We start from the raw sequence: 25,446 nt of genomic DNA, 5'->3' as shown, positions 1-25,446 counted from the left end.
CACCAACGACCACCCAGTAGTGCACTGGTAGAGAAATGTGACGCCCTACCTCAAGAATTCCGTACCAACCTTATGTCCTGCATGTGAGTACGCATTGCTGTCCGTGGTGATTACGCACACTAATAAGAATAATGCGAGGTCTTTTGTAAGGTCATGTAGACCACCATAAATCGTGGTGACGGCAGTGCTGTTATGATCTTTGAACAGAAGTGTCATTTCTGTTCGTCCCATTGTGTATTTCTTTCAGCTAGCATCTGTGCTGTTCTTGCTTCGTATCATCCAAGTTCCATGCAGCTACTGCTTCGTGGTAGTGGTAGATCACGCGAAAGTTGCTATCGTCCCGATGTTTCCCACACCACAAAACGTGACGCACCGAAAACAAATAAAAATCGATAGTAAATGAAGAGAATGTATTTATCTGTCTTGAATAGTTCAATTTAGGTATACAAATACACCGATTCCGCAGAAACTCATTTACTTATCATACCCTGAAAAGCCAAGGAGACGGAGAGGCGGAAAAATGATATTATGTTACGTTTTTGCTAGTTGGATGCAGCCAGTTGTTTGTTATGGTTTCATTTTGCTACAAAATCGTATAAGTAGCTCTATCACCGTTTAACATTTATAATCTTAGTGCCAAATTAGGCTAACAAGTGCCTGTGATACCTTTTTGTAGCAAAATGAAACCACAACGAACGACTGACTTCATCCAACAAGCAAAAACGTAAAATAATATCATTGTTTCACCTGAAGATGAGAGTGTAAACTGTCGAAACGCTGAACATGATGAAATAAAAATAGTGTTTGACGCAGATAATTGTTTTATTTGATTTATATTATTCTGCAGTGCTTTACGCCACATGCCACATTAGGCAATGGAATGGCTGCTACGTTCAATAAATCATAAGTACAATACCTGAGAATGAACACGACTGCATCCGATTACATTACAGGTAAACTCCGAAGCGATATGAAATGGAAGTAACAACAACACTGAAGAGCCAAAAAAACTGGTACACAGGCCTAATATCGTGCAGGGCCCCCGCTAGCACACAGAAGTGCCGCAGCATGACGCGGCATGGACTCGACTAATATCTGAAGTAATGTTGGAGGGAACTGACACCATGAAACCTGCAGGGCTGTCCATAAATCCTTAAGAGTACAAGGGGGTGGAGATCTCTTCTGAACAGTACGTTGCAAGGCATCCCAGTTACCCTCAATAATGTACGTCTTGGGAGTCTTGTGGCCAGCGGAAGTGTTTAAACTCAAAAAAGTGTTCCTGAAGCCACTCTGTAGCAATTCTGGGCGTATGGGGTGTCGCATTGCCTGCTGGGATTGCTTAAGTCCGTCGGAGTGCACAATGGACATGAATGGATGCAGGTGATCAGACAGGATGCTTACATACGGCTCACCTGTCAGAGTCGCATCTAGACGTATCAGGAGTCCCATATCACTCCAAAGCACACGCCCCACACCATTACAAAGTCTCCACCAGCTTGAACAGGCCCCTGCTGACATCCAAAGTCCATGAATTCAGGAGGTTGTCTTCATACCCGTACACGTACATCCGATCGATACAATTTGAAACGAGTCTCGCCCGACCGGGCTACATATTTGCAGTCATCAACAGTCCAACGTCGTTGTTGACGGGCCCAGGCGAGGCGCAAAACTTTATGTCTTGCCGTCATTTAGGGTACACGAGTGGGCCTTCGGCTTCGAAAGCCCATATCGATGATGTTTCGCTGAATGGTTCGCGCGCTGACATTTGTTGATGGCCCAGCAATGAAATTCGTAGTAACATGCGGAAGTGTTGCACTTCTGTCACGTTGAACGATTCTCTTCAGTCGTCATTGGTCCCGTTCGTGCAGTATCTTTCTCCGGCCGCAGCGATGTCGGAGATTTGATTTTTTACCGGATTCCTGATATTCATGGTACAATCGTGAAATGGTCGTACGGACAAATCCCCGCATCATTGCTATCTCGGGGATGCTGTGTCCCATCGCTCGTGCGCCGACTGTAACACCACGTTCAGACTCACTTAAATCTTGATAACCTGCCACTGTAGCAACAGTAACGGATCTAACAATTGCGCCAAACACTTGTTGTCTTAAATTGGCATTGCCGACCGCAGCGCCGTATTCTGCCTGTTTACATATTTCTGTACTTGAATACACATGCCTATACCAGTTTCTTTGGCGCTTCGGTGTAATTTGCTTTTGACATATATTTATGAAGCAATGTTGAACAACCACGTTTACAACTCCTCGCTATGGCACCATAAGCCGTTTTTGAACTGTGTAACCATGCATCAAATGTTCCATACACTGTTTGATTTACTCACAACAGCATGGAATTGCTTTGGCAACAACGTAAGTACAGAAATCATATGTCAGTTTTATACATAACACTTACCTTTTTTACATTTTTTAACTATGAGAACAAATTATAACTTCTTTACTTCCAATGCGAGCGCAATCCTTTGTACAAACTGGTGAAGAGTAGTCGTTAATGGTGGGAATAAATACAATTCCAGATGTGACTGCAATTTGATGGCAGTAACAGGGGGCAATTCCATGTATAATATACGACTATAATAATGATATAGCGATTTCAAACGGCCATACCTATTTAACGCATAGCGATACATCGATAAAAATTACAAAGAACCTAAAAGAAACTTCAAGCATCATTTTTCATGTGTGATTACGTGAAGAGCATCAACATCATTTTTCGTACTTTGAAGGTGTCTGTATGACTATCCCTGCTCGCACGAACAACCTCGAAGCGATAATCTATTCTGAGGCATATGTGGAGCCACTGACGAGAGCGTATTAGAAACGCGCGTTTTGGGTTCACGTAATATTTTTTCCGAAGAAGAAGGCACATATAGAAGGACTTTAGGTCTTTGACATAGCCCCATAATAAGAAATCCGTTACTGCGAAGTCCGAATATCTAGCTGCTCAAGAGCAGTCATGTCCAACACGACATATCCAGAGGTCTGGAAGGCGTTTATTTAAAACTGTGCGAACCTTCGAAATCACTGCGCTTGTGAAGTTCGAAGTTTTGAACTTTCTTTTGCATTCTCTGTGATTCTTATCGACGTATTACTGTGTATTAAACAGTTATAGTCGTTTGTAATCGCTATTTTCATTTTGAATTGGCCTGCATATTTTCTTTCGAAACGAACGAATTTATTTTCCTTCCCGGGTCCAATGTGTACACAGTCGATAGGTGGAAATTTTAGTAGCCGTAATTGCTACCAGATAGATCGCGTTGACTAAACAGAACAGTGTCTGTTCACGCGAGGAGTAGGAAAGTGCCCGATGTGCGCTGTGATTTGATCCTTTTGAAAACACCGTACTTTTGTCTTCGAAGTTAACAACAGTCGCTAGGATGCAACCGCACACCATATTTAATGATTGTTGGGCTTTAACGGTGTACGGAATACCAGAAATCATTCCTGCAGGTTTTCAGGTAACATAAACCATTCTTACAGGGAAACGTGGCTCACTTATATGAACAAGATAATTTCCTTAAAACAGAATTTCTCATCAAGTCAGATAATTTTCAGATTGCCTACTGAGCTGAATCAGCTCAGTGCACACCGATAGCATGGACGTGTGTACTTTCGAAAGGCTATGAAAAATAATCCCTACAAAACTCAACGAAAAACACGTTCCAGTATTCGTTGTGCATTGATCTGTTGTAGACGTCTCGTTGGCACCATCGTATTGTTGGCCGCCGCTGTACTAATCTTCGAGACAATGTTTTTAGGTTGGAGAGTAGCGCGAAGCTGAAACTCGTCGGCGCGAGCTCGGGTATTTCCGTCGCACTTCGGGAGACAGCTACGCGCCGGCTTCGGGCCTGTGACGAAAGCGGCAGCCAGCAACGTAAGCAACAAGTAGTTGGCCATGTTCTAAACAGTTGAAGCTGTCGCGTTCAAAACGAGTGGATCCGTTGTGTTTCAGCAAGTGTTTTATCGTTTTTTGACTTAGTCGGTGACCTGTGTATGTATCACACATAGTCTTGTGAATGTTTGGAGTGAAGTGTGCGTGTTTTCGAGTTTGCCGTGTGTGACCTTGTTGCTATTTAAGAGGTCTGGAATCGCTTCCGAATGAAAGCATCACCGTATTTTTCTCTGCTTGTCTAAAATGCGTGGTGGATGTTGAATGTATAGTTCGACGTCTACTTTTTGTAGGTATGAGCTCCGTAAGAGGATGTATAAGTGTTACCAACCGCAGTTTCTCCTTCCGGCGGGATTTTTCATCTTTCGTTGCAGTAACTTGTCAAATTACCCCTCGTTAACGAATCAGAATACCGTTCACTGTACTTTCTATAAGCAGCTGACAATAATTTCGTGTGGTATCCAGGCATAGTGATTATATACAAACAACCTTTGATCTGTTAGAGTACTTTATCATATGGTGCTGTCAAAACAGAAGCTGTTGATTTGTTTACAAATAATATTATTAGCGATTTCAAAATATTAACGGTTATTTAGAGTAACGTTATGCTGTCATATCTGTGGATCTTTAAAGATTTGTTCCCGTAATTTGCATGTCGCGAAAACTGGATTTTGTACACCATTAGTATTCATACAGCCTATTTTCAGTGCGCAAGAAGGTGAAGCTATATTCTCATTTTTAATTTTTTTTTTAAGTTGGCCCGCAGGCAATAATTTTTGTCATTCATGTCATCGGCCACCGATGCTCGCGTCAACTAAAGCGGATCTAGAGTAATTCGTTGTTGTGTTCCTGGCACGTAGTGTTCGCTAAAAGCTATTTCTTTGTACATTAACAGCAGCTACATTGCCGTATCCTACTTATAACTTAAAATATCGGATTCCCAATTTAATTATAAACGGGTTTTAAGTCGTTGTTGCAGTTTCGATGACATTTTCACGTCTGGAAAGGAGCTGATCTTAGCTAGTCAAATCAGATTCGATTGGGTGGTGGATACCCTTTTAAGTTGTGGCATCACTCTAGTGATAGAAAACGGTGACGGTATTTCTAAAGATCAATAGGTTACTGGGTCTCTTAGTACAGCCGGTTTTGTGTAAGATGTGTTTTCCTTTCTAGGTCGGATGTTGACTCAAATGACGTCGCGGTAGCACACAAGTGATGAGTGCGGCGAAAAAGTGAAACGTTACACTCAGTTTAGAAATAATATTCGTGTGTTGTTAACCTTCGGCAACAGCAGCGTCGTAACTGTGCGACAAGACAACGATGACGAGCCGCCGGAAAAAGCGCCAGCAGGATGGCTTCATGAAGAAGGTGTCTTCGCTCTTCAACCTAGACACGGTAAGAACATGAAAACAAAACAGCCTCTCACTTTACGCCGAATCGCTGCCCCAGTTTGGTGCGCCGTTAGCTGATGCCAGGAGCAATTCGAGCTTCCGCAAGCCTCGCGTTTTGCGCAGGAGTTAAATAGGCGCCGTCCTTTTGCAGTAGGGCGGCAAGCAGCTGAAGCAGTACTTTGCACGCCAAGTTTGCACACGCGGCAGCACGCCTCGCTTTACTTCGCATCGTCTCGCTTTCGTCTGCCCCTGGCGGCGTTGATTCACCTCCTGCGTCGCCCGACGGGTCCCCCCCTTTCACCTTTCCCGCTATGCTGGCTGCAGCAAGCCAGTTCCACTCTAGCAGGCCGGCGAACCAGCTTCGCGCCCCGTTGCCAAACCTCTTGTGGGGAAAAGAGAGGGCGCAACGCCCGTGCCGGCCAACGATCTTCATTCCTTTCTCTCCTCGCGCACCTGCGAGTATTGCAGGCACGGCGATAGTGTTCTGTCTTATAGCCGGCGATAGGCTTCGGAGTTGTCACACGTACCCCGATCCAGATTTAAAAAACTGCATAACAAAAGAAGCAAGCTAAGCAAAGTTCAGTCATCACTTGTTTCTTTAGACAAACCTTTCGTACAGACAGAGAGGTTATTTCTTACTCAATAGTGAAAACAGTAACCAATCATAATAGTTAATAATGTTACTTATTAACAGCAAATAGCACCGTTACCGGTTTCGACTCGACGTAGTTATCGGCAGACAGCTTTTCAAGCTTATAATTGCGTTTATCGTATGGCGCCCATGCTATGTTGGCTGTTCGTTGTAGCGAAAGTTCATTAGGATGATGGTGCTCAACCGTAAAAAAACTGTGTAAGGAGAACTACTATACTGCAATTGGACACAACAACGAACGTAAACGACTGTCTAAGATAAGACCGGAGTTAGATTTGTATAACCGGTACTTACATCGAAAGCCCTTGCTCTCTTGACTGTTTTGAAGATTTTCATATTTCAGGGAATAATAAGTAAGATAAAACGCTTTTCAAAATTTTGAAGGTACTATGTAGAGCACCACATACACCTAAATAATTCGGCCATAAGGATGTTTACATGCAAAGACGTCAATTTACGAAAACAAAACAGTGTCAAAGAATAAATGTGTTGTGTTATTATTGACTTCCCTTTATTTTCTTAATACCGCATGCAGTTGTTCATGTTCATGTAGTTTTCTGCCGTGTGCAGTGCAGTGAACGTTTCGATGCAGACGCCAAACACCTAAATGAACAATAGTAAAGTAAACAAAAGGAACCCGAAGGTGATCGTGAAACTTTACAGAAACATGTGTGGGTGAAAAAAAAAACGGCTCAAGGCGGAATCATCTTCCAAAACATGCTTACCTGAAAACAAACACGAACCAAAAAAGTGAGTTTTAACCTGAAAATCAAAGAGAGCCAAAGGAGGGGATGGAATGCTCATTGTATAGCAGATTGTAATATGTCAATGCAGTCGTTACATTGTAATTTATTATTCATTTCGTTTATGGTTGCATGTGTAATATGTTCCGGAGGCAAGGCATATATTGGGAATTTCGTTTTTAGCAGTACATATGTTGTCTTGGTTTTAAGTGTGTGTGTGTGTGTGTGTGTGTGTGTGTGTGTGTGTGTGTGTGTGTGTCTTCTTACAAGGGAAACTTCTCATCGCACCCCCCCCCGCCCCCTCCCCTCAGGTTTAGTATAGTAAGATGTTGTCCCAGTGGATAGCTCGTCAAATACTGAACATAGATCAGGCATGAAAACAGGACGACGGTGGTCTGAACTGTGAAAAGAGAAGCAAAATCGAAACAGTGAACGGTCCATTTTTTTGCTCCGCAAAACCATCATTGACGTACCAATTCTCTGTTCACAAATTTGTGTCAATGTCATGGTGTAACGTCCTCTTGCAACAGCGAGGTGTAGTAAGGAATCTCCAGACGTACGTACGTCCTATTTGTTCTACACAACTGCCACATGTTATGACTCTTGCATTCCATTTTTGTCCATGATGGGCAATAACTTTTTTCTTCTACTGGAATCGAATGTTCCTTCACCGGCATTTACATCCTCAAAAGACGTACGCCGCGATCTTGTGCTTGGTGGAGGGTACCTCGTAACAATATTATCCGCTGCTGGTCCTACTTCATTCGCGTATGGAGTGAGATAAGCGCCGTATCTCTGTTATCTCATTCTCGTGAGCCCCACGCGAGATATACCAAGGAGGCAGCATAAAGTCCACCTCGAAACCGATTCTGTATATTTACCCAAGAGAATTTCCAGGGCCCAACGCCTCCATTCTGCCCCATTTGAATTACGACGAAGTCTTAGTGGCATGCCTGTTTGATGAGGATTCGAAAAATTTGCTCAGAACTCTAGGACAGGATGCATTAGAAACATGCGGTCGGCAACACCAGTGTAAGACAATGTCTGGCGCAGTAGTTAGATCGGTTACTGCTGCTAAAATGGCAGGTTATCAATATTTAAGTAAGTTTGAACGTGGCGTTATAGTCGGCGCAGGAGCGATGGGACACGGCATAACCGAGGTAGCGATGAAGTAGGGATTTTTCCCGTATGACCATTTCACGAGTGTACCGCGAACATCAGGGATCCGGTAAAACATCAAATCTCCTACATCGCTGCGGCTGAAAATAGATCCTGTAGGAACGGGACCAACGACCATTAAAGACAATTGTCCGAAGTTACAGAAGTTCAACCCTTCCGCAAATTGCTGCAAATTTCAGTGCTGGGCTATCAACAAGTGTCAGCGTGCGAACCAGTTCAACGAAACATCATCGACGCAGGCTTTCGGAGCCGAAGGCCCATTCGTGCACCCTTAATGACTACACGAAACGAAGCTTTACGCTTCGCCTGGGTCCGTCAACACCGACAATGGACAGTTGATGTCTGGAAACATGTTGCCTGCGTTTGGAGACAACCTCATGAATCCATGGACCCTGCATGTCAGCAGGGGACTGTTCCAACTGGTCGAGGCTCTGTAGTGTGTGGGACGTGTACAGTTGTAGTGATATGGGACCCCTGATACGTCTAGATACGACTCTGACAGGTTACACGTACGTAAGCATCTCGTTTGATCACTTGCATCCATTCATGTCTGCTGTGCATTCCGACGGACTTGGCCAATTCCAGCAGGACAATGCGACACCCCCACACGTCCAGTGCTACAGCGTGGCTCCAGCAACACTCTTATGAGTTTAAACACTTCCGCTGGCCACCAAACTCCCCAGACATGAATATTATTGAGCATATCTTGAATGCCTTGCAACATGCTGTTCAGGAGAGATCTCCATCCCCTCGTACTCTTACATAACAAAAACTGGCTGCATGCAACTAGCAAAAACGTAACATAATATCTTTGTTCCGCCTGAAGATGAGAGTGTAAACTCACAAAACGCGTCGTGGGATAAAATAAAAAGAGTGTGAGACAGATAATTCTTTTATTTGCACTTTTAGTGTCACAAACAGTCGCATTTCCTGACAACAGTCCAACATGGACGTCATAAGGGATTGTAGATGGTGTTAGCGTCACTTTGAATTATAAATTAGACAACTTTTTGACATTGTGCGCTTTGTGGCGAAAGAAGTTGTTTAACATGTCTGAACGTTTCTGCCTTTTTTCCTTTGCGAAGTCGCACGAAATACCACCAAAGTTTTTTTCTGTGACCCCCTTCGTAGATGAATGTAGCCGGCACGGTTTGGTCAAGGAGCTAGCCATCTTCTGGGAAAAAAAGTGAAGTTTTCATCGATGATCTTTAAGAGGTGCGACATCCGCGCAAACCAAATGAGAAGAAACAGATAGAACAAATAAAAGAATGGTCAGCGTTGCTGCCTGCGATGCGGAAGGACCTGTGTTCGATTCGCAGCACCACCTCAGACCTTCCTGTGTTACGGAGGTCTAGCACGCGGCCCACTCAGCCCTTGTGAGGCCAGATGTGGATCTACTTGAATAAAGAAGTAGTGGCATCATCAGGGTTCATTTACTGGCAACAATAGCTGGTTTCACATCCTTAGGATATGCAAAAAAATATCTTATTTATGGCGATCTAAACTGGACCTAACAGTGACCAACCACCTGATCCTTGTTACGCAACCATTATTTGTTGTTCTTCCGGTCTTTGATGCTCCATCATGCCGTTTCTGTTTCGTATACTGATATGAGATTGTACTAATATCTCTGACCTCGATGAGACGCCGAACACTTACTACATCATTGGTACAAAACATTTCGCAAAGAAATTTGTTTCGTTTGCTGTAGCCAGTCGAACGCTTAACGTAAAATTCAGAGTGAGCTCACAATCATTATTTTCAGTGCCAGTACTAACAAGGGAACCTCCTCATCGCACCTCCCTCAGATTTAGTTGTAAGTTGGCACAGTGGATAGGGCTTGAGAAACTGAACACAGATCAATCGAGAAAACAGGAAGAAGTTGTGTGGAACTATGAAAAAAATAAGCAAAATATACAAACTGAGTAGTCCATGCGAAGATATGCAACTTCAAGGATAATGTGAGCTTAGGAGCGCCGTGGTCTCGTGGTTAGCGTGAGCAGCTGCGGAACCAGAGGTCCTTGGTTCAAGTCTTCCTTCGAGTGTAAAATTTTGTTTTTTTATTTTCAGACAATTATCAAAGTTCAGACACTCACACATAATCAACTTCGCTCTCCAAAATTCCAGGACATGTTCAGATTTGCTTGGACATATGCAGGATTTGACGGTCTACACACGGAAAAATTTGAAAACGTTAAAAACATATGTTTTGACAGAGCACAGGGAAAAGTGTGCGACTGTGAAACTGTTGGACTCATTTGTTGCAGTTTATGTGACAAACTCTTATGTTTTCATCACTTTTTTGGGAGTAATGCTCACATCCACAAGAAAACCTAAATCGGGCAATGTAGAAGAATCTTTTTACCCATTCGCCAAGTGTACAGGTTAGGTGGGTCGACAACATATTCCTGTCATGTGACGCACATGCCGTCACCAGTGTCGTATAGAATATATCAGACGCGTTTTCGTGTGGAGGAATCGGTTGACCTATGACCTTGCGATCAAATGTTTTCGGTTCCCACTGGAGAGGCATGTCCTATCGTCTACTAATCGCACGGTTTTGCGGTGCGGTCGCAAAACACAGACACTAAACTTATTACAGTGAACAGAGACGTCAATGAACGAATGGACAGATCATAACTTTGCGAAAATAAATATAGTAAACTTTTCACTCAAGGGAGGACTTGAAGCAAGGACCTCTGATTCCGCAGCTGCTCACGCTAACAGCGGGACCACGGCGCTCCTGCGTTCAGACTGTCCTTGATGTTGCCTATCTTCGCATGGACTACTCAGTTTGTATATTTTGCTTATTTTTTCATAGTTCCACACAACTTCTTCCTGTTTTCTCGATTGATCTGTGTTCAGTTTTTCAAGGCCTATCCACTGTGCCAACTTATAACTAAATCTGAGAGGGGGGTGCGATGGGGAGGTTCCCTTGTGAGTGAATATTGATGACGCGCCGAACAACGACGTTGAACAACGCGCGCCAAAACTCTGTATGGTCGAAAAAATACAAACAACGAAAGCAAACAGCGTAATTCGAGTGACTTTGCAATCACTGCTTTCATTTTTGTTCTGCACTAACGACAAAGTGTGGTGCGAAACCACAACAAATAAAATCTAGCCGTGCCCAGAAATGCTCCGAGAAAGCGTTAAGATTTCGTCAACCAACCGTATTTCACGCAATTTTTGACTCCCAGAAATAGAAAAGAAAACATGCAAATTACAGTTCAGATTTTTTAAAGGCAAAATACGCTTTTGCTTTGATATGATGCGTGTTAGTTGTGGCTTAATAAATTAAAGACACTGCTGTGAAGGCAGGAGATCCGTATGTTTCAAAGTGAATTCAAAACGCTGTGTATGAGCTCGTGGTAATAACATTAACAGCAGCTCAGTTCTCAAACTGTCGCCGATCTTTTGAAGTAGTGCTCTGCCATTTACACGGAAAACGTAGCAGACTTTTTCCAGACACATTTATGCTACGCTGGAAACTGTCAGGTATTCGACAAACACGAATTCGGTGAAGCGAAGGTTGTTACAGGGAACATCGTAATACGGTTGCTAACGACATTTAACAGTTGCTTGTTGTTTCCTAATTACCCCACCAAAAACGAATGATTTTTAGTTTGTTGCATTTTATGACCGTGTTTGTAGTCATTAAGTGTCATACAAAAGTAAATGTGTTCTGTTTATACTCTCATCGGCAGTTCTTCTATTTTTTAAAACAATTACAGAACTGAAAATATTCAGATTTTAATTTTGCCTTCTTTCATTTTCCATTCCTGCACGTTTCACATATCCAGGCACATCCTAACACGACTGCCCCTTTTTGCCAGTCTGTCACGTCCTTACATTAATCCTTTATATACAACGTCCGCTTGAGACATAAATGCCTCACTGATCGCTACTTTCTTATGCTCACGTAGAGGTGGTGCGTGCGTGGTTGAGCACGCGAATCGATCGCTAAGCCATCTGTAAAGAGTTTAAGATTCATCTGTGCGTGCGCACTGGGATGACTAATATTTTGTCCAGTGAGTGTATGATAAATTGAGTGACCAAAAGTCACAGGAAGAGTTGTTCCACTTGAAGGAAATACGTGTGCGAAAACCACAGGTAGCGGCATATGGCGCGAGAGTAGACATGATATCTGAGCAGTCTGTTGCAAATAAATGTGTAGTGAACGTGGCAGCACGTAACGGGGTAACTGGCTTTGAATGTGAGATAATACACGATGACAGACGCGTGAATGAACATAACCCTTCGCAGATTACACAGGAATTCAGATTTCCGAGGCCGGCCGGTGTGGCCGTGCGGTTCTAAGCGCGTCAGTTTGGAACCGCGTGACCGCTACGGTCGCAGGTTCGAACCATGCCTCGGGCATGGATGTGTGTGATGTCCTTAGGTTAGTTAGGTTTAAGTAGTTCTAAGTTCTAGGGGACTGATGACCTCGGTAGTTAAGTCCCATAGTGCTCAGAGCCATTTTTCAGATTTCCGAGGTCAGCAGGGACGGGTCTTCAGTATCTCAGAGACAATATTTCCACACGCGTGAGCCACAACAGAGGATGACCCCAGGGAATCCATTTCTAGCAGGTCTGTACGTAGACAACTCACCAGCAGCTGACGACACGTTCGCGTCCCTTTGCTGATACCTCGACTCATGAGTCTCAACTACTGCCTGACGCCTAAGACATCAACAATGGTAGATTGTCTGATGAATCAGTGTTCCAGTCGAATCGAACTGACGGGCTTGGGAGATTGTACGCTCATGAAACTATGGACCCTGCTTTTCAACTTAGTTGTGGCCTGGGATGTGTTCGCTTATCACCATTAAGCCCCGTCGTACGGCTGTAGAGACGACTGATATGTACAAGTTACACAGACATTGTTGCAGGCCACCTTTATCCGTTTCTGGCATTAGAGTATTCTGATGCACATTTCTGGCATTAGAGTACCCTGATGCACATGGCTTATTTCAACAGGATAACACGACATGTCATCGCTCTTTGGTTTTTCGCAGGTGGCTTGAAGAACACTTCAATGAATTCACGACCATGTCTTAGTCCACGTACGCTCGATGAACCCCTACACGAACTATAGAAGAACTGTTAAGGTTAGCAAAGCAAGGTGGATAGTTCAGTATCTCTCCAGAGCGATTCGAACATCTCGTACAGTCCATGCCTCGATGCTTCAACTGCAGTTTTGAGGGATCCCGGAGGTGCGACTCGCATTTAACATCCCGGATGTGCGACCCGCAATTAACATCACGTCCAGTATCTTCCCACGAGTTTCGATCACTCAGTTTAAATGCCTAATTGAAAAGTATACCTTCGATGTAGCGGCGCTGTATGTAAACCCAGTGGATGAATGTTTTTGCTGAGAGGTGGCGTGGTGGTATTCCCTGTTGCATAAGCGGAATCAAAGACTTGCAGCAATTTCCTCATTTCTGGAGACTTGTTACTGCAATTCGTTGCATGATTAATTCCTCCGCACTAAAAGGGGAATGTGATTCTCAAATTTGTCGCAGGATGAAGGTCGTTTATGGAGACACTGTGCACAAAATGCTGGTGGTGTCAGCGTTAGGAGGGGGGGGGGGGGGGGGGGACGTGTAAAACGTCCAGGCCACGCCCCACCCTGGGCAGGCGCATGTTGTGACGATCAGTGCCACGTTTTCGCCTGTGGAGGAGCTCATACGGTCAAATCGTCGAATGACCACACGTGACGTTGCTATTACACTGCCGATTTGCGCAAGAACTATGTATCACGTAATCCTTGAAAGCTTCTTTATGGCAAATTGTGTCCACAGTGGGTGTCCAAGAATCTTTCAGCGAGTCAGAAAGAGAATGGGTGTTCGTCTGACCCATCATGGAGATACGCGAAGCAAAGAACGGATTTCATTGCTCACATTGTTGCATGTTATGAGACATGATGACATCACTTCGATGAGCACGGAGAGGCGGCATTTCGGCTTCCGTCATCGAAAAACTCCTGCTCTACCCAGAAGACTGAAAAAGTGATGCTCAGTTTCTTTTTCGACAAAGAAGGACCCCTACTATTCGAGTTGCTGTCGCGGAGGGCAACAGTTAACGCTGAACAATGTTGAAACACCTTGCTGAGACTCGAAGAGGGCATCGAGAAGAAACTCCGGGGCTAGGCCTCGAAAGAGATAGTGGCTCTGCAGGGCAACGCTAGGCCACATGTGGCCAAGGAGATCGTCGACTTCGTTCAGGAATTTCGATTTGAGGTCCTGGAACATCCACTTTGCAGCCCCTATATCTCCCCATGTGACTCGCGTATCTTCGGCCTATTAAAACAGTCCGGGAAAGGTCAGAGGTTCACCTGTGACAAGGAAGGGCAGGACAGCGTAGAAAACTGGATCCGTCAGCAACCGAGGAGTTCCTATCCTGAAGCCATGCACTCCCTTCCTACGCGCTGGGCTCGTGTATCAGTCTCAGTGACAATCACGTGTACTTGTACTGCTCCAAACAAACTGTAGTTATAATTTGTTATTAAATTTCTTTACACATAAGTGTAGTCTCCTTTTCATTTGAATACGTCTTACCCATGATATAAATTAAATTGTGTCACGTTCTTGATAGGCAAATGTCAGATCAAAAGAAAACCAAACAGAGAAAGAAACAGCGTTTACAGACAGATAGGTATGAAAGCGGCCGTAAAAGACACGATTTTGTTGTTGAGCTTTTATGAACCACTTTGCCATTGACCACAAGAGTTGCGAAGAAACGGCGTTCCTCTTCTCAGCACTTATGTCAGCGTCCTTTGAATTCTGCTTGCGTCAGCGCACTCCAGCGTGAATCGTACGGATGTTCTCTGGCTGGAGCCGTAATAAGGCGAGGCGGAATTGCGCGTAGTCTTGAGGGCGTATAAAGGAACTGTAGCCGGTCTCTACGTATACCACAGTTATCTATTCACCGTTGCGAAACCACCTGCATCGTTGTAACATCGTTACGCTGCGGCACACATTAATGCGACGCTAGCGCCACAGAAAAGGTCCCTTGGGAGGTTTATACGACCAACGACACATGTATACCTCCATTTAAGGACACGTTTGCACCTGGAATCTGACGGTGTAAAAAGTACTTAATGAAGCTGGGTCACTTGTTACTTATCCAACGCCCCCTTCTTCCATCCGCCATTCACGGATGTTGTGGGCGTAGAACGATAGGACGTAGTTTTCCATTTGTCCAGAATTTGGCCGGTTTGCCATTGTTCAAGTATAGTAAAAGAACTGCTTGGCTAGTATGTAATTTTAAACGTAGCTTCAGTGAACAGAAATTGTACTTGGGGCGAAGATGTGTAGTAACAGTAGTTTTTTTTTCATTTTCTTGGTTTACAGCTTTAGCGATCAATATGCACAGTGGCTTCAGAAAACAAATTACATATGTCGTCCCACGCTAAGGCCATTGCGCAAAAAGAGTATAGCACATCTTCAGAAGGGAGTACATGTTCCGGATCTCCTGCAGACATAGTACTGCTGTGTTGCGAATGACAAGTGTATCACAGAGTGCGCGTGAAATGGCGCGGCAGCTGGAAGCGTACTCCAAAGCTGAACTACGCGGGACAGTGCGAGTCCTGTAGGCAAAACGCCCAAATTACATGCAAATTCACCGCGAAGCTCTGGCGGATTGACTGTGAAATTCTGGCGGAGCATGGACCAAATGCAATGTCGCGTACAGCCGTAGCGAAAGGGTGCCATCAGTTCGGCTAGGACTGCAGAGACGTGAAATGAAATGAAATGATCGTATGGCATTGTTGGCCGGGAAGCCCCCATTCGGGGGAGTTCGGCCGCCGTATTGCATGTCCTTTTTAGTTGACGCCACTTCGGCGACTTGCGAGTCAGTGATGATGAAAACGATGATGGACACACAACACCCAGTCCCCTGGCGGAAATCGAACCCGGGCCCCCTGCATGGTAGGCGGTAACGCTGTCGCGGAGGCGGATTACAGAGACGTGGATGATACTGGTCGGAAAGGAAATCCATCGACATCGACCAAAGACAACGGTGTTAAGGCAGTCGAGCAACCGCAGACTGGCGGACAGTGCTCTGCAGATGCGCATCTCAGGAAACAGTAGTCGTTCTGTCCTCCAAGATCGTCTGTAGTGCCGGTAATTGTGCTCACGCTGGGTGGCACAATCACTGTCGCCTGCACACAAACACGCAAGGTTTATGACCGTAAAAAAACAAGAAACGTGTAAGATTAAACGGAGGTATTGTTCTTCTGCACGACACTGCAACACCCAACACGCCGCTAACAACAAAAACTTTGCTTCATCGTTTTCGATGAGACATTTGGGAGCATCTCCCACCAAGTCCAGATCTTGGACCATGCGATTTTCTTCTTTTCAATAAGCAGAAAGGATATCGGAGGGGGTGGGGACCAGGGTGGAGAGATATTCCAGCGATGAGTTCGTTCACTCAGCATTCTCGAATGGCTTCGTTACCAAGGAGCAGATTTCTCCTGTCGAGGAAATGAACAATAGGTAGAACATACCGATCATTGTCTACAGCTTGGGGACTACGTTCACATATCTGTGTCACACGGAAGAATAATGCAGCATTTAATAAAACAACTTTGCCTTTTATATTAATAGACACGTCTTCGGCCTCGCATCGTATTGACTGGAGTAGAATTGTCTTCAGTGATGAGTCCCGCTTCGAACTGAGCCCCGATGGCCACCGAAGACGGTTCTGGAGATGCCCCGGATAGTGGTAGGATACCAGCCTGGTTGTCGCCTGCCATACGGCACGACAACCAAGGGTGGTGGTCGAGGTGCCATCTCTTTTCATAGCGGGACACCTTTGGTTGTCATTCGCGACACCCTTAAGGCACAGTGGTACGTCGTCGATTTTCTATACCCCTTTTTGTTGCCCTTCATGGCAAACCATCCTAGGCTTGCTTTTCAACAACATAATGTCGGCCCGCACACGGAGGAAGTTTCTACTGCTTTTTTCTCGCTGGGACCAACAGGATCGCCGGATCTTTCCCCAATTCTGAACATTTGGAGCATTGTGGACAGAGCCCCTGGGGGTTTTGGCGATTTAACGCGACAGTTGTACACAATTTGGCAAGATATCGCTTAAGAGGACATCTGACAACTCTGTCAAGTAGTTGCAAGCCGAATAACTGCTTGCATAAGGGCCAGAGTTGAATCAACATATCATTGACTTGCTTAATTTGTGAAACTCTTTCTCTTCAATAAAACATCCATTTTTCTGATATTGTAATCGTTTCTTGTCTGTATATGTAGCTCATTTCTACCGATTTCCGTCCCATTTGAATAATTCTTTTGTGGTGCGTCTTTTTTGAAAGTGTGTTACAGGAGACTAAGTAGGAAAAAGATCATCTAGATCTAATTAGACTATGCTTACAAATAGGTGCTTAACAGGGAGCGGTGAAAGTAAAAACAGGGAGGAAAAATTATCGGTTGATACGTAATATGAAAGTCCGAAACAGTAATACAGCGACTAAAAGAATGGTAGAAGACAAAGATGGAGAGTGAATATATGACTAACAATCAAAACACTGAAACATGTTAAAATGTTGTTGTTGTTGTTGTGGTCTTCAGTTCTGAGACTGGTTTGATGCAGCTCTCCATGCTACTCTATCCTGTGCAAGCTTTTTCATCTCCCAGTACCTACTGCAACCTACATCCTTCTGAATCTGCTTAGTGTATTCATCTCTTGGTCTCCCTCTACGATTTTTACCCTCCACGCTGCCCTCCAATACTAAATTGGTGATCCCTTGATGCCTCAGAACATGTCCTACCAACCGATCCCTTCTTCTGGTCATGTTGTGCCACAAACTTCTCTTCTCCCCAATCCTATTCAATACTTCCTCATTAGTTATGTGATCTACCCATCTAATCTTCAGCATTCTTCTGTAGCACCACATTTCGAAAGCTTCTATTCTCTTCTTGTCCAAACTATTTATCGTCCATGTTTCACTTCCATACATGGCTACACTCCATACGAATACTTTCAGAAATGACTTCCTGACACTTAAATCTATACTGGATGTTAACAAATTTCTCTTCTTCAGAAACGCTTTCCTTGCCATTGCCAGCCTACATTTTATATCCTCTCTACTTCGACCATCATCAGTTATTTTGCTCCCCAAATAGCAAAACTCCTTTACTACTTTAAGTGCCTCATTTCCTAATCTAATTCCCTCAGCATCACCCGACTTAATTAGACTACATTCCATTATCCTTGTTTTGCTTTTGTTGATGTTCATCTTATATCCTCCTTTCAAGACACTGTCCATTCCATTCAACTGCTCTTCCAAGTCCTTTGCTGTCTCTGACAGAATTACAATGTCATCGGCGAACCTCAAAGTTTTTATTTCTTCTCCATGAATTTTAATACCTACTCCGAATTTTTCTTTTGTTTCCTTTACTGCTTGCTCAATATACAGATTGAACAACATCGGGGAGAGGCTACAACCCTGTCTTACTCCCTTCCCAACCACTGCTTCCCTTTCATGTCCCTCGACTCTTATAACTGCCATCTGGTTTCTGTACAAATTGTAAATAGCCTTTCGCTCCCTGTATTTTACCCCTGCCACCTTTAGAATTTGAAAGAGAGTATTCCAGTCAACATTGTCAAAAGCTTTCTCTAAGTCTACAAATGCTAGAAACGTAGGTTTGCCTTTCCTTAATCTTTCTTCTAAGATAAGTCGTAAGGTCAGTATTGCCTCACGTGTTCCAGTGTTTCTACGGAATCCAAACTGATCTTCCCCGAGGTTGGCTTCTACTAGTTTTTCCATTCGTCTGTAAAGAATTCGTGTTAGTATTTTGCAGCTGTGACTTATTAAGCTGATAGTTCGGTAATTTTCACATCTGTCAACACCTGCTTTCTTTGGGATTGGAATTATTATATTCTTCTTGAAGTCTGAGGGTATTTCGCCTGTTTCATACATCTTGCTCACCAGATGGTAGAGTTTTGTCAGGACTGGCTCTCCCACGGCCGTCAATAGTTCCAATGGAATATTGTCTACTCCGGGAGCCTTGTTTCGACTCAGGTCTTTCAGTGCTCTGTCAAACTCTTCACGCAGTATCATATCTCCCATTTCATCTTCATCTACATCCTCTTCCATTTCCATAATATTTTCCTCAAGTACATCGCCCTTGTATAGACCCTCTATATACTCCTTCCACCTTTCTGCTTTCCCTTCTTTGCTTAGAACTGGGTTTCCATCTGAGCTCTTGATATTCATACAAGTCGTTCTCTTATCTCCAAAGGTCTCTTTAATTTTCCTGTAGGCGGTATCTATCTTACCCCTAGTGAGATAGGCCTCTACATCCTTACATTTGTCCTCTAGCCATCCCTGCTTAGCCATTTTGCACTTCCTGTCGATCTCATTTTTGAGATGTTTGTATTCCTTTTTGCCTGTTTCACTTACTGCATTTTTATATTTTCTCCTTTCATCAATTAAATTCAATATTTCTTCTGTTACCCAAGGATTTCTACTAGCCCTCGTCTTTTTACCTACTTGATCCTCTGCTGCCTTCACTACTTCATCCCTCAAAGCTACCCATTCTTCTTCTACTGTATTTATTTCCCCCATTCCTGTCAGTTGCTCCCTTATGCTCTCCCTGAATCTCTGTACAACCTCTGGTTCTTTTAGTTTATCCAGGTCCCATCTCCTTAAATTCCCACCTTTTTGCAGTTTCTTCAGTTTTAATCTACAGGTCATAACCAATAGATTGTGGTCAGAGTCCACATCTGCCCCTGGAAATGTCTTACAATTTAAAACCTGGTTCCTAAATCTCTGTCTTACCATTATATAATCTATCTGATACCTTTTAGTATCGCCAGGGTTCTTCCATGTATACAACCTTCTTTCATGATTCTTAAACCAAGTGTTAGTTATGATTATGTTGTGCTCTGTGCAAAATTCGACCAGGCGGCTTCCTCTTTCATTTCTGTCCCCCAATCCATATTCACCTACTATGTTTCCTTCTCTCCCTTTTCCTACACTCGAATTCCAGTCACCCATGACTATTAAATTTTCGTCTCCCTTCACAATCTGAATAATTTCTTTTATTTCATCATACATTTCTTCAATTTCTTCGTCATCTGCAGAGCTAGTTGGCATATAAACTTGTACTACTGTAGTAGGCGTGGGCTTCGTATCTATCTTGGCCACAATAATGCGTTCACTATGCTGTTTGTAGTAGCTTACCCGCATTCCTATTTTCCTATTCATTATTAAACCTACTCCTGCATTACCCCTATTTGATTTTGTGTTTATAACCCTGTAGTCACCTGACCAGAAGTCTTGTTCCTCCTGCCACCGAACTTCACTAATTCCCACTATGTCTAACTTCAACCTATCCATTTCCCTTTTTAAATTTTCTAACCTACCTGCCCGATTAAGGGATCTGACATTCCACGCTCCGATCCGTAGAACGCCAGTTTTCTTTCTCCTGATAACGACATCCTCTTGAGTAGTCCCCGCCCGGAGATCCGAATGGGGGACTATTTTACCTCCGGAATATTTTACCCAAGAGGACGCCATCATCATGTAATCATACAGTAAAGCTGCATGCCCTCGGGAAAAATTACGGCTGTAGTTTCCCCTTGCTTTCAGCCGTTCGCAGTACCAGCACAGCAAGGCCGTTTTGGTTATTGTTACAAGGCCAGATCAGTCAATCATCCAGACTGTTGCCCTTGCAACTACTGAAAAGGCTGCTGCCCCTCTTCAGGAACCACACGTTTGTCTGGCCTCTCAACAGATACCCCTCCGTTGTGGTTGCACCTACGGTACGGCTATCTGTATCGCTGAGGCACGCAAGCCTCCCCACCAACGGCAAGGTCCATGGTTCATGGGGGGGGATGTTAAAATAAGTAGGGCTTTTGTGCTCAACTTGCCAGAGCTGATATTAGAAAAGTAAGGCACAAATGTATATGGGCTCTGAAGAAGTGTTGAAAATTGGGACGAGCTAGCTACAGCCCATTAGGTAATTACACGCTATTGCTCCTCTTCATTACTACAAATAGAATAGCTGGGTAGTTCCTGCCGTCAGCACCATTCGCAATACCCCTGTACGTTCTTTCTCACCCTGGAAAGTAGATGTCTGCTGCACTGCGTATTGGGTGAAAGCTGTGGGTCGTTCGTGCGGTGTCCTCGTGGCGTGATTTTCGTAACGCGCTTATGCAAGCACGCTCGTGGCCTATCGCTAAACCCGTATCACGACACCAGGTTTTGCTGTGTTATCACCCACGCCATTTCGTTGCCTGAGCGAGGGGACCCATAAAGTGTGACTGTATCTTTGTTTCGCAGCAGTTGGTAATCTGCCGCCAAGACTGTTTCGCCTCAGGCGTTTTTGTTTGGTCTAGTGCTCTCGCTTTCATTCATACCCCACTAGACAATCGCCCGTGTCTGTGGAAACTCAGTGTAATAACCGACTAATTGCTACAGTATTCTCCCATGCACTACGAAACAATTTCCCACCAACCTCTGCATTCCTTACCTCTATCATATTTGCAGGTGCAATCAGTAGGCTATACATACACTATGTTATCGAAAGAATCCGTACACCCCCTTTGAAAATTATGATTGACAGTGCTGAAAAAACTCTTACGTTATTTGATTTTCAAACAGCTGAGCAAAACTGAACGTACTCAGACAGTTCTCTCTTTACTTATTCTGATCACCACAAAACTGACACACAATATTTTTAGCGCAACGTAATCTGACTTTCAATAATCCCTACAAAAGAATGGCCCTGACTAACAACAACCTATACATTTCATGAATCACTTACCTCACAAAAATCTTCGTTACTCGAACTACTGCAATACAGCAAGCGCCAGTACTGCCAGCTTAATAGTGTCCAAAAGTATATATATATATATATATATATATATATATATATATATATATATATATATATATCAGTTCGTGACATCCAGTTTTTACAAATTTTCTTTTTCTGGCGGACACACGTCCAGATCGTCCGTTCATAGTATCCTCTCAAAACTCGGGCATCTCTCCTCACATCCACCACTGCTGGCGGCTCACCTGCAACTGCCCAACGCTACTCGCGGTTCACATCCAACTGCCCAACACTACACTAGTGGATATTCCAACAATGAGTCCAACCAGCCACAGACTGCACACAGCGTATTCAGCGATTTTCGTTCAGAGCAATACGTGGCGTTACCAACATATAAACCTAAATAGCCTACTTACAACCCTTAATATGAGATGTGTCCACCATTCACTTTTATGGCGGCTTGAACACTGCACGTGACACATTCAGTGAGGTGTCTGAATGTGGAGGAATGGCAGCCCGTTTTTCCTTACGTGCCGAAAACAGAAAAGCTAGTGATGTGCAATGCTGGGTCTGTTTGCAGAGCCGACGTTCTAACTCTTCCAAGAGGTGTTCTGTTTGGTTCAGGTCGAGATGTGGGCAGGCCAGTGCATTTCAGGACTGTTATTGCCCACGAACCATTACGTCACAGATGCCGCTTTACGCAGGCTACATTGTTATGCAGATACAAAGAGTCATCGTGTCTGATTTTTTGTGGTAAGCTCCTGTGGGACCAAACTGCAGAGGTCATCGGTTCCTAGGCTTACGCGCTACTTAATCTAACTTAAAATAACTTACGCTAAGGACAAAACACACACACACGCCCAAGGGAGAACTCGAACCTCCAACGGGAGCAGCCTCGCGAACCGTTATACGGCGTCTAAGACCGGGCGGCTATCCAGTGCGGCCCATCGTGTCTGAACTGTTCCTCTACTGTATGCAGTACACAAAGCTGTAACAGATGTTAATATCCTTCTACATTTAATGTTTTCTGAAGCGCAATGAAGGAACGCACGTTAACCACGAAAAACACGCTCATACCGAACACTACTACTCTCTAATTCACTGTTGGCACCACACGTAAAGGCAGATAACGTTCCCTAGGCGTTCGCCAAACCGCGAACCCTTCCTTGCTATTGCCACAGGGTATTGCAGAATCTTTTTTGTGACTCGTTTTGCAAAGCACTAACCTCAAATCCAACGAAAATACACGCAAAGTATCTGAAAGGGATTTGCGCCGAAATATACTTTCACGAAAAGTTGAAATACATGTCGTTCCATGAAGCGTGCTTTCGTAACTAGAAGGTTGACACCGAACGGGATAGCGCAGTAGTTAGCACATAGGATTCCCATTCGGGAGGAAGACGTTTCAAACCCGCGTCCCGCCACCCTGATTTAGATTTTCCTAAAACGCTTAAGGCAAATGGCGGGATGGTTCCCTCGAAAGGGCACGGCCGCTTTCCTTCTCCATCCGTCCCTAATTCGAGCTTGTGCTCCGCCTGTAATGACCTCGATGATTTACATCTACATCCATACTCCGCAAGCCATCTGACGGTGAGTGGCGGAGGGTACCTTGAGTACCTCTATCGGTTACCCCTCTCTATTCCAGTCTCGTATTGTTCGTGGAAAGAAAGATTGTCGGTATGCCTCTGTGTGGGCTCTAATCTCTCTGATTTTATCCTCGTAGCCTCTTCGCGAGATATACGTAGGAGGGAGCAATATACTGCTTGACTCCTCGGTGATGGTATGTTCTCGAAACTTCGACAAAAGCCAGTACCGAGCTACTGAGCGTCTCTCTTGCACAGTCTTCCACTGGAGTTTATCTGTCATCTCCTTAACGCTTTCGCTATTACTAAATGATCCTGTAATGAAGCGCGCTGCTCTCCGTTGGATCTTCTCTATCTCTTCTATCAACACTATCTTGTACGGATCCCACACCGGTGAGCAGCATTCAAGCAGTGGGCGAACGGGAGTACTGTAACCTACTTCCTTTGTTTTCGGACTGAATTTCCTTAGGATTCTTCCAATGAATCTCAGTCTGGCATCTGCTTTACCGACGATTAATTTTATATGGTCATTATATTTTAAATCACTCCAAATACCTACTCCCAGATAATTTATAGAATTACCTGCTTCCAATTGCTGACCTGCTATATTGTAGCTAAATGATACAGGATCTTTCTTTCTATGTATTCGCAGCACATTATACTTGTCTACATTGAGATTCAATTGCCATTCCCTGAAATTACTCGTACTTCGGAAGACTTCTCTCCATTGAGAATGACATGATGATGGGACGTTAAACACTAATCTCCTCCTCGAAAGATGAGCGATACAAGCGAAAAACGAGCATGCAACTAAAGCCCCAATTTAAATTCGCTGTATGGTTATTAAGCAGGCTGTTCGTTTTGTTGTCACTATAAGGAAAATTTTGAGGATTCGTGCAGCTACGAACGACCGTCTCTTTACATGTGGCGTTCAGAAACAAATAGGGCATATGGTGTTTTTTCCTGGTAATACTTTGCTTTAAAAAGGAATTTAGTGTTACCGATCAAAATGTAACATTTTGCCCTCCGTAATGGTTCTGCTGACGTGTAAAGACGAAGCGACGTATGTAGAATACTGGAATGAGTAAAGAAAACTGCGCTAGTTACCTTAAAATCTACTCCTGCAATTGATAAATCCCGCCAAATGTGAAATCCATTACAATCGGAACGGTTCAGCCTACAGGTTTTTGGAACGGTAAAGGAATTTTGAACGTGGTCTTCATGGAACGCAAATCAGTTTTGCGACTTAATGTGACAGATTAAAAACATTGAGACGATCCATCTCCAAAACAAAGGTGGTAGTCACTTCTCATTTGACACCATCAGAATCGTTAGCGGGCTGTTTGTTACCGAGACAGTTAACTCGCCGACACAGCGAGTTAATGTTTGATTTGCTTCGATGTAGAAACACTGATATCTGCCCTTGAAGCGTAGCAGTATTCCAGAGGAGTTCTACAACAACCTTCTGGAATACTACTACTTGTGACAGAGAGGAAGGTTTATGGACAGTGTACAACGCACGGGAAGAGTGTCACGCAGTATGAAATCTTTTAGGTGAGACGTGATGTGTGTTGGAATATTGCAACTAATCAGTGTCATCTAATCAAGTCGAGAGCAACGTGCATGCCTGGAGTAATCTTGAATGATTCACTTTATCTCCATCGAGGTGGTACTTGACGATGATTGCCAACAATTTCGAAGATTAGATTGAGATGGGAATTCTGATGACTATCTGTAATAACACTATCGTTTGACGACTGACAGTGGTAATGAGGAAACAGAAGTGACGAGAAAGATGTATAAGTATCTACATTTAACGCCTTTCTAGGCAAATTTCTGTTCGATGCATTACGTCGTATCTCCAGCTTCAGTTCTGTGTGCTCCAAATGCGAAAGCCTGACAGTGCTTCTGCGCATGTGAAATCTCAAAAGACCCTTTAAATGCAGAAAATAAAAAATATGAAAGGTTTTTGGCAACAAAATTATTGCAGATTTTGCCCATAAAGTAGGAATAGTAATGGAGTGAGCATTCGGATGCACGTTCCAGAATTAGTGTCACCCATATACACAGTACCTTTCAGATCACGTTACTGTGTGCTACTGACCTATCCGCTATAACAATTCCTCGTTTCACTTGTTTAGATTATCACTCCAAGCGGCAATAATTATTATCTTCTTTGTTGTTGCTGTTG

The 25,446-nt window shown here is 43.9% G+C and overlaps 1 protein-coding gene across 2 annotated transcripts in view; it reads left to right on the top strand.

Annotated features, from left to right (window-relative positions):
* The first annotated feature begins 3,882 nt into the window (after positions 1-3,882).
* The window catches only part of LOC124772611 (disks large 1 tumor suppressor protein), a 921,529-nt gene continuing 899,965 nt past the window's right edge, over positions 3,883-25,446 (top strand). For both annotated transcript variants that reach the window (XM_047249337.1, XM_047249335.1), the window contains exons 1-2: positions 3,883-4,008; positions 5,080-5,301. In XM_047249337.1, coding sequence (XP_047105293.1) covers positions 5,227-5,301 — 75 coding nt within the window. In that variant the 5' untranslated portion in view covers positions 3,883-4,008; positions 5,080-5,226. The remainder of the gene's footprint in view (positions 4,009-5,079; positions 5,302-25,446) is intronic.

Source organism: Schistocerca piceifrons, chromosome 2 (genome assembly GCF_021461385.2).
Source record: "Schistocerca piceifrons isolate TAMUIC-IGC-003096 chromosome 2, iqSchPice1.1, whole genome shotgun sequence".
Taxonomy (NCBI): domain Eukaryota; kingdom Metazoa; phylum Arthropoda; class Insecta; order Orthoptera; family Acrididae; genus Schistocerca; species Schistocerca piceifrons.
Note: the sequence above shows the minus strand (reverse complement) of the source record. Positions and strands in the feature narration are given on the sequence as shown.